This window comes from Mirounga leonina, unplaced genomic scaffold, assembly GCF_011800145.1.
Source record: "Mirounga leonina isolate KUSES-001 unplaced genomic scaffold, KU_Mleo_1.0 Mir_91, whole genome shotgun sequence".
Classification (NCBI taxonomy): Eukaryota; Metazoa; Chordata; class Mammalia; order Carnivora; family Phocidae; genus Mirounga; species Mirounga leonina.
Window position 1 is genome coordinate 48467262 of NW_023270839.1, and position 14872 is coordinate 48482133.

The 14872-nt window shown below is 41.6% G+C and overlaps 1 protein-coding gene across 2 annotated transcripts in view; it reads right to left on the reverse strand.

Annotated features, from left to right (window-relative positions):
- SIN3A (SIN3 transcription regulator family member A) overlaps positions 1 to 14872 on the reverse strand; it is a 67066-nt gene that overhangs the window by 25994 nt on the left and 26200 nt on the right. For both annotated transcript variants that reach the window (XM_034994557.1, XM_034994556.1), the window contains 11 exons: positions 14276 to 14558; positions 12975 to 13226; positions 12128 to 12280; positions 11849 to 12007; positions 10032 to 10121; positions 7370 to 7488; positions 6588 to 6798; positions 6161 to 6277; positions 3583 to 3821; positions 1697 to 1880; positions 159 to 732 (listed from right to left, as the gene is read on the reverse strand). In XM_034994557.1, coding sequence (XP_034850448.1) covers positions 159 to 732; positions 1697 to 1880; positions 3583 to 3821; positions 6161 to 6277; positions 6588 to 6798; positions 7370 to 7488; positions 10032 to 10121; positions 11849 to 12007; positions 12128 to 12280; positions 12975 to 13226; positions 14276 to 14558 — 2381 coding nt within the window. The remainder of the gene's footprint in view (positions 1 to 158; positions 733 to 1696; positions 1881 to 3582; positions 3822 to 6160; positions 6278 to 6587; positions 6799 to 7369; positions 7489 to 10031; positions 10122 to 11848; positions 12008 to 12127; positions 12281 to 12974; positions 13227 to 14275; positions 14559 to 14872) is intronic.

Here is a 14872-nt window from a genome sequence, read left to right on the forward strand (position 1 = left end):
AACCAGTCAATTCCAGAGCTAGGATCTGAACCCTGGTCAGGCTCTAAGGCCGGCCTGCCTGTGCTCTATGCATAAAAGAAAGCAGTCTTGAGTCTAACTCGGCTCTGAGGCCCCCCAACCCCTCACATCATCCAGACACCAACAGTCTAAGCACTCACTAGGTTCTTTGAGACGTAGCTGGATGGCAGGGCTGTCGCTCTTGTCTCGTTTTATGCCCAGGACTTCCCGTTCCCACTCTCTCTCTCGGTTTTCTTCTTCAATTTGCCGTTCAGCTTGGGAACAAATCCGCAGCAGCCGCAAGCAGAGAATCTGGTGCAGTCGCATAAAGATATACCAGTTGTTATTAACATAGAAGAGGTTGTATACTTCATCCATCCCTCTTAACTTCTGAGCTGCTGTGTTACTAAACAGTAGCTTGGACTTAGGGGGACTGCCCCCAACACCATTGTGCTTCTTAGCTGCCCCTGTGGCTTCATCTACATCCATCTCTTCTTCTTCCTCTTCCTCCACATCTGAGAGATCACCTCTCTGAGCAAAGAGCAGATCTGGAATGAAATGATGCATGATTTGCTTGATTTTATACTTGTCCTCCTTCTGAATGCCAGTCTGCCTTTTCACGTGGTGGATAATCAAAGCAGCGGCATCTTCCAGGATCTGTTTGTCTTCGTAGGCAAGTGAGAGGTGTGGGCCAACAGGTACACCGGCATTGTCTTCTGTAGCCTGCTCTTGCCTCTAACAGGAGAGAGACGCAAAGTATTATGTGACATGTGTCCAGCAACAACAAAAAGACCTACGAGACCGCGCTAGCAGTACTGTCTTCCAACCCACAACTTACAGAAACAGAAATAGATAATGCAGGAGGTATGGTCTGACACCAACATACTGGTATCTTCTAGACTGTGAAGACCTACTGGGGACAATGGGACAAAACTGGGACCATCTTTCAAAATTCTGTATTAGTATTTATGGATATGGAGGATACCACATGAGGTCTAGGACTTGAGGTCTCCAATCTGAGGGGGGGGGTGTGTGTGGAAGGTGACAGATCTAATAAAACTGGCAAAACAGGGATGCTTATTTAAGTTTATGTAAGAGCTCATTTTACCACTCTCACCCCTTCCGTCTATGTTTGACATTTTCATGATAAAAACGCTTTTAAAAATTCAAGATCATATAACTTTTAGGAATTCTCAATCATACTGTATTTATGTCTCTATCCACTCCCCATGACTGTGAGCCCCAAGAGAACAGGATCAATTTCTTAATCATCACTGTATCCTGCCTTCCAGTACTATATACACTCCTGGTAAGTATGCTGAATAAACATGGATTAGAAAGTGTCTGGGGATTAATGATAAGTGTTTCAGTTGTGGGAAGTTGAGAGGGGCTACGTGAATGAAGACAAGGTACTGTTTTGAGGGAAACAGACGGAGAGACAAGTGGAAGAGGGAGGCAGCAGGCACAGACAAAGCCAGGATGGTAAACTGGGAAACCAGTAAAGCAGCTCAGGAATAAAGGTGAGGCTTAGATTTAAAATGGCAGAATCAGGAATAGAAGTCTATGGCAGTTTTGAAGCAAGAATCAACATGTCTCAGAAGGTCTTGCTTTCATATACCAAAGATGATTTCCAGGAATTAAAGCAGCGCTGAACATAAAGCCTGTGGTCCTCTCACAAATATAAAAACCTCCAGCTCACCTCATCATAGATACTCTCAATCTCGTTGAGTAAGCTCTTTGACCTCAGGACCTTGGTGTCATTCTGTTTAAAGTTGATGCCCTGGTGGTCCAGAGACTTCAGGTAGTATTTTTCATTTTGCTCTCTCCACACCTTGTTAAAGCCTCTCTGAGCTTCTCGCCATTCTTCCTCTTTCATCTTCAACCTGGGGGGGGGGGGGGGGGGAGTAGAAACAACAAGACATGGGAATTCAGATGTGGGAATTTTAAGGGAGGGAGTTAAACTCCTTGGGTTTGAATCCTGGCTCTGCCATATGAGACAGTTTCCTTATCGGGAAAATAGGGATAACAGCACCTACTCTCTAAGGGTTTTTTATTTTATTTTTTAAAAGATAGATAGATAGATAGATAGATAGATAGATAGATAGATAGATAGAAAGAAAGAAATATTTGAATGTTTAATAGCCTAATTCCACATCCAGTAATAATAAGATAGATCTATCTATCTATCTATCTATCCGAGAGAGAGTGAGTGAGAGACAAAGCACCAGCAGGGAGACGGGGAGGGGCAGAGGCAGAGGGAGAAGCAGACTCTCCACTGAACAGGGAGCACAACGTGGGGCTCGAACCCAGGACCCATGTCTTGGGATCATGACCTGAGCCGAAGGCAGATGCTTAACCAACTGAGCCACCCAGGCGCCCCTCTCTCAGGGTTTAGAAGTGAGAAATATGTCAGACTTACTTTATTTCACATGTCAAAAGATACAATAGGTCAAAATTATTGGCAACTTGGGATACTGTTATTCAAATTGTTAAACTGTTATTCAATCCAGGCTTGAACTCTTGTTACATGAGGAAATTACTCATCCAGGACTTATTTTGGGGAGGTAATTTGTCCCAAAGTCAGAAATCTTACCTAGAATAGTTATTTCTCAACAGCATTCCACAGAATACCCCTGAAAAGGGGGCTCACTTCCTTGACCAGCTAAAAAAAGCACATCTCTTTGCTACAGGACTTCTAAGAACATTCACTACGCTAATGTAAATGCAGAAGTCTGAGAGCAGAGAACTCGCACAGTAATGCTCCTTTGCACACACAGTTTGGGAATTTCTGGTGGCACAGCCGATCGAGGAGAGTAAAATCAAGCACTAGAACTGAAGAGTATCCTACATCTCAAAGCCAAAAGTTAAATGCTGCCAGCATGGCAAGAAGAGGGACAGCCTGTGCCAGCTCTTGAGCGAATGACTAGGGAGGAACAAGAAAAGCCGGGCATCCGTGAGCTGTGCAGCAGACAAGAGTTCCTTCACACCACCACTGCAGAGGATACTGAGAGAGGACCCAGCTGTTAGCTGGGATTCACAGCAAAGTGCCATGGACTTGAAGGAGCCTGGGGCTCAGCTGTAGCTCTGGTCTCCTTGATGCCTGGTCTTGGGTGGGTACAACAGCCCCTCTACACCTGAGGCTGAAGGCTTGTCAGGAGGAAAAAGAAAGACGTTCTTGGTAAAAATGGCAAGCTAGCCTTTTTAAATAAACATCAATTTTACAAAGACAAAAAAGAGTGTTTTCCTTATTAAAAAACAAAGATGTTAACAATGGTTAGTATTGAGTGGCAGGAATGTGGGTGGTTGTGTTCTACTTTGTTCTCTTCTATATTTTAAAATATTCCCTTAAACACACAGAGCATTCCACTGTGGACTTTCAAGGTTTGTTCTCTACTGCTGATTACACAGAACCCCATCAAGAAGCTCCATTATCCCATGCTGCACCTAATTTCCAACAACCAGTGTTGGGGCAAAATGGAGGTCTCGTGGGATAGTAACCACGTTGAAAATGAGGGACTTAGTTAATGGGACACTGAATCTGTCATGAAGCACACTAAAGCACGAAGGGCACATTCAGTCAGTTACCTTTTAAGGACAATTGGGACGGCAATGGAAGGGTTCTTCCTCAGACCATCAATGATGTCAGCTGCTTTATCAGCATATATCCTCTGGAGTGCTTTTCGATGAATAACTTCCGACGTGCCCCCAAGGGTGTTGTCCAAGCGAAATTTGGCTTGTTCCTCAGCAGACAAGCGAGAAAGCTTCTTCTGTATTGCTTCCAGAACCCGGATCGTTGCCAGATTGGTCTCTAAAACTACATCAAGCTAATTCAAAAGACAAAGTGTGCTTAGAACCCAAACCAGAATAGAAGAGTGGTCAAAAGTATGAAGTAGGGAGCCAAATTCTTTGGATTTGAATCCTAGCTCTGCCATAGTAGCCATACAAAATTCTATTTCCTTATCAATAAAATAGGGATAACATCACCTACTCTCATAGGCTGTTTTCTAGATTAGACGATATAATCCAAATAAAGGGTTTAGTGCAAGGCCCGGCACATAACATCCAATAAAAGATAGGTAAGTGGTAGTTGTTACTTCTAACAACACCAGTGTGCTTTGCTTAGAACTACTGACCCCAGACCACAGGGACTTCACAGGAGGCAACCTTACTGACACTTTTCCCTGAACTTTCCTGGATTGCTAAAACCTGTTACAAATGATAAAATGAAACAAAACAAAATGAAACAAAACACACAACAATCCCCAAAAGATGATAAATGATGATAAATCAGTCTTATGTGTAAGGTTTTTCAGGGTAACTTGAAATATTTAAATGTTTAATAGCCTTGTTCTACATCCAGTAATAGTAAGAGCAGCGACTATCATTCCTTAAGGACTTCAATGTCGTGTCTGTGAGTAATCATTTAAATTCTAACAGAACTCCTGGCACTTTCTTTCTGGCAAGGGCCTACCCAGATCTGGTTAAGGATATAACTAGCAACCTTTGAGTAACTCTTGTCCTAGGCTTCACACAAGATTCTCCATATGAGAAACAGAAAACGAAGTAAACAAGAAGTCTCAGGGTCCCGTGACCAAATGTCTATGGAAGTGTTCCCAGTGTGGCACAGTCGGCTGAGCTTTCAACTCATGGTTTCGGCTCGGGTCAGGATCTCAGGGTCCTGAGACTGAGCCCCTCATGGGGGCTCAGTGCTCAGCGTGGAGTCTGCTTGAGATCCGCCCCCCACCGGCTCTCTCTGCCCCTCCCCTGCTTCGGCACATGTGTGTGCACACGTACTCTCTCAAGCAAATAAATCTTTAAAAAAAAAAAAAGTGTCCTAAAGTAATTCTGATGAGCAGGATCCCCCACTAAACATCAATGCACATATAGCATGATCAAGAAATAAATCTGTTTTTTCAAGCCACTGAAATTTGGGGGTTGTCCACACTGCAGGATCACTAACCTATCCTGAGGTATAAAGGAATGCTCCTTCAAACTAGCCCATCCCACTCAATCCTAAGCACATGCACACACACCTTCATCCTCATGCCTGTAATCACAGATGGGAAATGCGGATGTTGCCTTTTATAGGCATACCAATTGAGAATAGGAACATCCTGTCAGAAAAAGATGCCAATCTCTGCTTTCTAACTCATCTAACCTTACTAAACATAGGTAACAAGGAAATGCTTTCTTCAGCCTGATAAAACTTTCCATGGAAGTTAGCATCTGTCATGACTTCATTTTGTGCAACTGGTTGAAACTCCTCATGAACACTGGGGCCAGTCACCTGCCAGTGACTGCCACAACATGTGGCTCTTCATTCAAGACATGTCAGAAACAGCTGAATCAAGTGTGAAGGGGGAATGGCTGGCAGAGCTAAATCAGCATGGATTTAAAAAAGAGCAAGATCTCTCCCATCTATATGAATAAGCAGGGCCGGTCACTTTTATACAATAAATACATTAAATAGGATACACATCATTTTACCTCTTCAGACACATTGAACATTCCCTTTTTGTTGATGATATCAGTGAGCTAGATGTTCTAACACACTGGGGATTCTGAGCCCACTATCAGTGCTCCTACTCCTGGTACAGAGGCTCTCCCAGCTCACTTATTTACTCCAGCTCTTCCCTTCCCAACTACTTTAAAATAAAGCCCTAATTTCGCTTTCTTTCACAAGGAGCCAAATAAATAACAGATATAGGAGAGAAGAATTCCAGTTCTCACAGGAGAGCTGGTTTGCTAACCATGTCAAGATACCTGCTAAGAATGACAATACACACTTTAAATAATTAAACCTCTTTGAGAGAGCCCAGTCAGCCTTAAGATATAAGATATATATATGTTTTGTATACCCTGTAAAACACAATAAACTTTAAAATGTTGTTAAAAATTCAAGGGATTATTATTCAGCCATCAATGGATAACTTCAAAAGGGTTAAGGTGGCCTAGATAGGTCACCCTTGCCCTAAAATATTACTGATATATTTGATGAACTCGGAAAGCATTGTAAATAGGACAATAAGCATTTACTAGTGAAGAACATGAGACTTTGGCTCTTTGGTCTTAAAAAGCCAAGCCTCACAGACAGATATTTAAGATGTCTTAGCATGTAGTGCCTCCCATTTCCACAACCTCCAAATGATACAGGAGCTTGTACCTCAAAGCGTTCATCTTCACAACGATAGATGTGTTCTTCATACTGGGTTTTCTTGGAACTAACAAAGGTGGAGTCCTCAGACCAGGAAGGGAAGGAAACCCAAGTATCATTTAAAACCTTTGGGTAAAAGAAGAGAAACTGAAGCTAAAGTGTAACAAAACAAAGCTTTCTGGTAATTAAGCATTCTCAGTAAAAAGACAGACATAACTCTAGGGGATGGGAGAAATGACTAACATTACAGCTTTCACCTTTAGCAAGTTTGCAAAGATGGGAAAGGTTCTGGATAGTAGTATAAAACATTTTCTTCTGAGAAAAGACAAAGAAGGGACTTGACTTCCTCATTCACATAAATTCTCAATCGCTGGTGTCACTCCCTTCTGGAGAAAGGAGAAGATTGAGGGCTGATCCTTTCTAGGGAAGGCCTTACCTCTTTACAGAGAGGAGTCCGTCCTGTACACTTGGGCTGCTGGTAACTCTTTGGTAGGGCTCGATAACTAGAGCCCAACCGTTTACAAGAGGCATAATCTATCTCCATGGCAATGCCCTCTGTGGCTCGTTCCTTTGGAAAGGTTTCCAGATGTACAGACTCCTTATAGCCCAGAAAGTTTTTAAACCAATTAAACAATTCAGGGAATTTCCTAAAGAATCAAACCAAAAACTGGTGAGCAATTAGAAGCACGATGCAGTTATCCTGAGGTATGGCTACTACTATTTGGTGTTGGGTCAGAACTCTGCTACCAGGGACAAATTCCAATGACAATTATTATTTCCTGCCTAAGAAGTCCTGCTTCTGAGCATCTGGCTTCCCCTTTTCTTGTAGAGCGCTCCAAGACCAGTTAGGGTACTGATGGAAGAGTTGCACCGAAACTAAGCAATAACCAGCTGTTCTTCTAATCAAGAAGACCGCTTTAATGCTCAGATCATTCTTAGGTTGTCAAATACAGTCAAGATTCTAGAACCCCAGAAGAGATTGGTCTCTATAAACATCCAACACTGCTCAGTGCATCGAGAAACCACTAGTCTTGGCCGATGCCCTCTCTGCCTATTTTTCCATCTGTAGAGTTAAACTAGAAGAATTCCTGGAGGACTCCTGTGACACTGACATTTTATGAGTCAACTAACTGACCCACCATGATCAAATCATGTTTGCCCATCACATACCCTCACCTCCATAGCACCCGTCAAGGCTGAGCCCTTCACTCCACTTACCCCAGGAAAGGAGAGACTAGCTGTACAAGCTCAGCCCGAGAGATCACCTCCTGGTTAAAGATAACAAGACAGCGCAGGAAATTCTCATAGGCCTCTGCACTCCGCAGAGCCTTTCGGACCTTATGGAGACAACCAGAAGAGAAACAGTTAGATGGGAAATCAAGAGATCCCAGATTGCTTTTAAAAGATTGGGAAATTTAAATAGTTATTTGATGATACTAAAGGAGCTGATATTAGTTTTTTTAGATGTGATAATGATTATGTTTGAGAAAAGTATCACTTTAAAAGGAAACTTACTAAATACTTATGGATGAAATAACATACTATCTAGGATTTGTCTCCAAGTAAGCTGGGGTGGGTGAGAGTACATATGAAACAAGTACACTGGCTAGCAGGAGGGAACTGTGGAGGCTGGATGATGGGTACATGAGGAGTCATTCCACTCGGCTCCTTCATTTCACATGTTTAAAATGTTCCACGATAAAAAAATATATAAATGAGATCCTAGAGTATTACATTTACGTTCTTATATGCTTGATTTTCCAACCATATCAGAGTTACCCTAGTTTTTGTTGCTTCTCCTAACAGATGGTTACAGCAATAATCTTTGTCAACACTGTTTTTAAACTCTGGTAATCTTGAATAATTTTTTAAATAAGACACTTCTGTCCTCTGAACTGATCCTTTTCCTTCCTCCACTTATAATACTGAGCACTTTAACATCCAAAAACCTAAAAATGTTCAATGTCATACACAAGGTAAAACTAGCCTGACTAGATGACCAATGTGGAGTTTCAATTTCAAAAGTAAATATTTAGGGGCGCCTGGGTGGCTCAGTGGGTGGCTCAGTCGTTAAGTGTCTGCCTTCAGCTCAGGTCATGATCCCAGGGTCCTGTGATGGAGTCCCACATCAGGCTCCTTGCTCAGCAGGGAGCCTGCTTCTCCCTCGGCCTCTGCCTGCAGCTCTCCCTCCTTGTGCTCACTCTCTCTACCTGACGAATAAATAAATAAAATCTTAAAAAAAACTGTAAAAAAAAAAGTTTAAAAAGTAAAAAAAAAAAAATGAAAGTAAATATTTAGTATTGTGGTCCTTTAGTGAGGACTGTAGACAGATCCTCACCAAACCAAGCAGTTTAGCAACAACCCCTTCTCCAGGCTCCTGTATACTTTTATAACTATCAGTCAGTAGACATTACATGGAATATGCCTTTTCACAAAGCCAAAGATGAAAGAGAACTGTCCTTTTTGTATACATAATATTGACTGACTTAATTTTTTATCAGCCTTTAAACATGCACAAAAGTAGACTGAATAGTCTAATGAACCCCATGTATTTGCCCAGCCTCAATGATCAATATATAGTAAATTTTACTTCATCTATAACCATTTCCTCCACCACTGAATTTTAAAGCAAATTTCAGACATTTCATCTCTACAGCTGACCTTTGAACAAAATAGGTTTGAACTGTGTCCCACTTACACGTGAATTTTGATACATACAGCACTGTAAATGTATTTTCTCTTCCTTATGATTTTAAAAATTTTCTTTTCTCTAGCTTATTATACAGTATACTGTATATATAACATACAAAATATGTGTTACTCAACTGTTAAATATTATCGGTAAAGCTTCTGGTCTACAGTAAGTTTTTGGGGAGTCACAAGTTATATTCAGATTTTCAACTCGCATTGTTCAAGGGTCAACTATATATCAGTACGTGTCTCTAAGAAATAAGTACTCCAAAGACAAACAAAAAAATACCATCACTCTTTAAAAAATTAACTTATTCACACCCCACCCCTCCACTCTTTCATTGTCATTTGTTGGTTGTGAGCTGGGCTTCCACATTTCCGTTAAAAGCACTAAATGCCCAGGAAGCCCTCAGGAATGGTTCAAATCAGAGCCAAAGACTCAACTGTTAGGCAGGATAGCTCACACAGGCGCAGCAGGCTAGAGAGAGATCAGGAGGCACCAATCATGGAGATGCTAAAACACCTGCCCTTTTGCAAAAAACCCAAAGTTGCAAGACAGGGTAAATCTGCACCAGGTCATTCCAGGCTGGTTCCTGTCAGTGAGAAGTCTGACAGTTACCAATTACCCTGATGAAAGCAGGCTGGTAGTCATCAAGTTGACTCCAAGGAGGATGTCAGACATAGGGGGAGAATTAAACCAATACACCACACAACACTGTTTATACCAGTAATCACAACGCTGGCTACTTATCAGGATCACCTAGGGAACTTTGAAAACATACAGTTATATCAGAAATCTCACAAACCCTGTATGCGATACCACATATAAGTACCACAAGCAATTAGAAGATCACAAGTCATCTGAAATCCTCAACAACTGGTACAGACCTGGATATACAGTGGGTACCTCCAAACATCTTTCAAGAGTAACATCACGCATTTTTTAAAAGCAGTCTTCCACCATGGGAAACGCTGTAAACTACTTCACAAAACCAAAACAGACAATGCTATATTTCCCTACCTGTGCTAATGGTTCCGGTAGCCTGAAAGGACCTACAACTTAGAAACTATGTTAACAGGCAGAAAGTCCTATCAGCTTCAAGTCTCTTTAACAAAATCTTCTTGGGGATAGGGTGATTTTCTTTTGGCATTAATAGCCTATATTAAATCTAATTCAATCATTACTCACCTTATCAAAAAATAATGATTCTGTTCCTACACCATGCTTGCTGGCATCTGCCATGGAAGAATCCTTTAAGCTGAGCAGTTTAGGTTTCTTCTGCAAAAAAGGAAAAATACAAACATATAAGAGCCAAGTAGTGTTCTTGGAGTTTTATTTTCATCTGTGTTCAATGGGTCCATCACTGACCACTGCTGTCAATAATTTGCAACAAATGAGAGAATTCAAATCACTCACTCACTTTACCCCCTAAAAGATTTCTACCCATCTTCTCCATCTCACCCTGAGGTTCACAGATCATTCTATTACCCAAATATTCTCTCTACAAATGGTCACCTCATTACTGTGATAACAGAACATCCTTACTTTTTCCATTAGCCAAAAGTAACTATTTGGAACCTAGTGCCACTATCTCAGCTTCTTAGAGGTGGAGGCAAAGAGGTGGAGCACATTGGCAGAAGTGGATAGAAATCAATCTTTAACCTGTAACCATAATCCAATTTAAAAATTCATGAAAAAAGGCACAGTTTGTTTTCCTAAGAGAAGGAATGACTCTCGTCAGCAAGATCTACTTGGACCAATTTAAGATTACGTTTTCAAAGGGAGTGAGCAGGCCATGACATAACTGTCAAGCAAGAATTCACTTTTAAAAAGCCATCTCTCAACTACCTGCAAAGAAATGCACAAACTTTGGGAGAAGCAGCACATTTACCTTGACCACCTCAGAGTACACTCTCTCAAGAGCCAAAGCCTCTGCTGCTCAGGCTGCCTAAGGAGAAAAGTAGGTAGGGAATTCTAATCCCCCCCTTTCTAGTGTTTCCACCTGAGGGTAATCAAGTGTGGGCGGGGACCAATGCAAGAGTGGAGCTTAACTGCCAACCTCATTTTTGCTACCCATATAATACTCTTTACTAAAGTGACGAAATATAAACTATTTCTACGTTCAATCTGCTTTCAAAAGGAAAAGCCATTACAAACACTAAAAAAATAGCCTGATTTCAAAAGTGTGAGCAACACCTAACATGTCAGTCTTTGTAGTCCTCTGCTTGTTCACCTCCTACTGTTAGAAATTCCACTAACTTTTATTATTCATTCATTAGATTCTGCAGACACGTCCATCTCTTCCACATTACATACTGCTTTAGAATTCACTGAAGCAACATTCAGTACATACACCTAGCTCTGTCCCTAACACAGCTGCACCACATCAAAGTGGAAGAGCACAAGCCTAGCTTTCCACAGGCAGACTACCAATGTTTACTATAACGAGAAGCATTATGTGATACGTCACTAACAGAAATTTAAGATCCCCTCCTGCTACAGCCCAAAGGTCCTGCCTTGGAGATTAAAATGATACAGATAAGATCTTACAACCCAACAAAGAAACCTGGGCAGGATGGGCCTCTACACCAAAGAGATCTCACAAAGTATACACACTTTACTCACAGGAGGACTTTAGAGACCACTTGACTTATTTCTGAAACAATTAGCTTAATAATCTTCCTTCTTATTATCACAAGGCAGGTTGAAGGCACCAAGTCAGAGGAAGGGAAAAATTAGTCTCAGAAACCTTTAGCATCAAACAAAAAAAGACATGATGGCTAAGAGCAGAGAAGAGAGAAAATATAGAGAAAACAATAAAAACTCAAAAAGTTCAGTAATTTGTGTAATCAGTGATATTCTAACATTCTTTTGCAAAGCCAGATAAGAAGCTTTGCATTGAGTTTCTGTGACATACACCAATTCACTCTGAGTACCCATGATCCAACTTTCAACACGCTTGGATAAGAACCCGTGAACAACCTACAGCCGCCGCCCACTCTCACCTTTACCGGAGGGGTGGTTCCCGATCCTGAGTGCCGACGGATCTGGCAGCCATTCTGGTTGGGCCTCTGTGGCTTGTTGTTCAGCTGCGGCTTCTTCACAGTGCCTCCATGGTCATTTCTCACGGAATCAACCTTCTCAGCCGTTGTTTTGCTTAAAAGCTAAGTAAGACACATGAAAGAAATTATATCATTTTAAAAAAGTCAGCTTCTGTTTTCAGCTTCCTAACTTATTTAAGATAATAATTCTAAATAGTGTAGTTCTTTCTAAGTAAAACTTACCACAGAGCTGTTGGCATCTGGTAGGAACTGTCCAAACTCTGACAACAGATCTTCCTGATTTTTAAAAAGACGAGCCACCTGGGCATAGACCTCCTGCTCAGTCAATGCTGGAGTGTAGTTTCCTCCAGCTTCCTTGGCATTTCGTTGCTCTTTCTGACAGGAAATTGCAAATGGGAAGGTATCATATTAGAGGGCCACTGTTCTGAATGACTCCCTTTTGCACACTTTCTGGGATGTTATCTACTCGGGCTGTACCTAAGAAGAAAAGTCTCTGTTCTTAGCACTTGTTTTAACTGCAAGCTTTTAAGGTGAGAAATGAGTGGAAGATGGTGGCTGACAATTTTTTTAAAACTAGGACACGGGTGCCTGGCTGACTCAGTTGGAAGAGCATGCAACTCTTGATCTCGGGGTCATGAGTTCGAGCCCCACGCTGGGTACAGAGGTTAAATAAATAAACAGCCTTTAAAAAATAAAAGAATAAATAAAAGTAGGACAGTATATGTGAATGCCCAGGGGACCATTACCAAAAACACTAAAACACAAGACATTAGAGAAATGTCTCCTCCTTCAACTGTAGATGAACTACACTACACAAACCATCCTCTAAGCCCCCCAGAAAATAAGCATCTGCTTCACAGGGCAGTAACTTAAAAATCCTGTCTAATTGTTATAAAGCAATTAAAGTCAGGCAAATCAAACTAGCTTTATAAACACACATCACAGTTTTTAACCTGTTGACTTCCAGTAACAATTAGAGAACATAATAATGGTTATTCAAGTTCTTCTCCGACCAGATGCCCTCAGCGTGTGACCTGGTTAAGACAGACTGAAAGGGCAACTCTCTTACCTGATATGTGTGCAAAATCTCCAGGAACGCTTTGTAGATGTCTGGTTGGCCCTGGAACCTGTTCTTGATTTTATTAACATAGTTGATGGCATGATTAAACTCCACAGGCTGATTGTTCTGCAAGGATGGGGCCGTTCCCAACGAGATTGTCACTGGTGTATGAGGCTGAACAGGTGGAGAGCGCGGGGATGCATACGGTGGGAGAGGGGGAGTCTGCTGACTGGCTGGAGTATGTGCTTGTAGTTGGGAAGGCTAAAAAGAAAAAAGTCATTATTCTCTTCAAGAACAGAGATGGTCTGACATAGGAAAAAAGGTCAAGCTAAAGAGAAACAAGATGTCTGATCAACAAACATCCTTAATTCACTCTGGCCAGGCCATTTTAGCCCAACTCAAATCATACTGGGCAGGGGTAGGGGGTGCAAAGGGCTCACACATTCTAATACAGATATTTTAGTCTCAAATTTTCTAAATACAACCTGAAAAGTGGCTGCATCTCCAATTACAGGGAAGAATTTTTCTAATGCAATTTTTAAGCTCACTCAACAGGTGCAAACAGAAGAGGGGGGAAAAAAAAACAACCAACCCTCACTCTCCATAGATCTGTAATGTCAAAAGACACTTGTTGCCAAAATCCACATAAAAATCTTCTAAACTACCTCTGTCCAATAGAACTGAGGTGATGGCAATGTTCTTTCACACTGCACGGTCCTATAGAATACATCCACTAAGCCACCCGAGGCTACTGAGCACTTGAAATGTAGCCATTACAACTGAAAAACTGAATTTATTTTAATTAGTTTAAATTTAAACACAGCCATATGTGGCTAGTGGCTACAGTATCAGATAGTGCAGTTCTAGAATAAGAACATTCCACCACCATCATCACCACCATCAATAGGGTCTTCTGCTTGGCTTGATATGAACTAATCTGGTAAATGGAAGTGACTTTTATAAAATGATGGCCCTGTGGGCAGTAGCATAATCTGATCATCAGAAGACCATTTCCACCTGTGCTGTCAAAGTACTAGTACACAAGTAAAGTGGCCATCTGTTGGGGTGCTCATGGGTTCACTAGGCAGGAGGTGGAGACAAAAGTCCTTATAGGTTACTGATGTGTTGATTCAAACAGATAAATATGTGGAAGGTAAATGTACACCATCTTATAGGGATGTGACTATGGCATCTTCTCTGATGAAATCACTACAACTGATGTCTCTAAGTCTTATATAAAGGGGAAATGTCAAAGGAGGGTGCTCTCTAGGGATGCATTTTACATGATGCAAAGTATTCCAAGTGCTCACCTTGCTGACTTTGGCAGGTGGGGGCTGAGGAGCTGGCTGGGCAGGAGCTGGGGCTGACTGGGCTGAAGGCTGGGAAGGATGTTGGGGTGGTGGCTGAGGCTGGGGCTGGATGCCATGGGTGGGGATCTGATGAACCTGGCCAGGAGTTGTCACGTTCACCATGTCATTGGTTTGCACCTCAATCTTGTAGCCAGGGGGCAAGAAGGTATTGAAGCCCATAATCAGGTCAGGGTGGCCTTTGAACAGCTGGGACACACGACTAATCACTCCTGGAGTGTCAATGCTGATTAAAACAAAAAACAAAACACATACACACACACACACACACACAAAAATTAAAGTGGCAAGCTTGACAACACCCTATTAAGAAAAAAATACACATTCCACTAGGTTCTCTGAACAGGAAAACAAGTAAAAATCAACCTGCATTATTACAAAATCAACAAAACATAAAGAACTCTGACATTGCAAAGCAATTTTAGCCCCATATTCAAAGAGGTTTGGTCACAATTTTGAACAGAATCTACATTCATGATAACAGTCCTAACAAGCAGATACTCAAGAGTTAATCCAAAGCAGCAATTCCCATGCAAGATC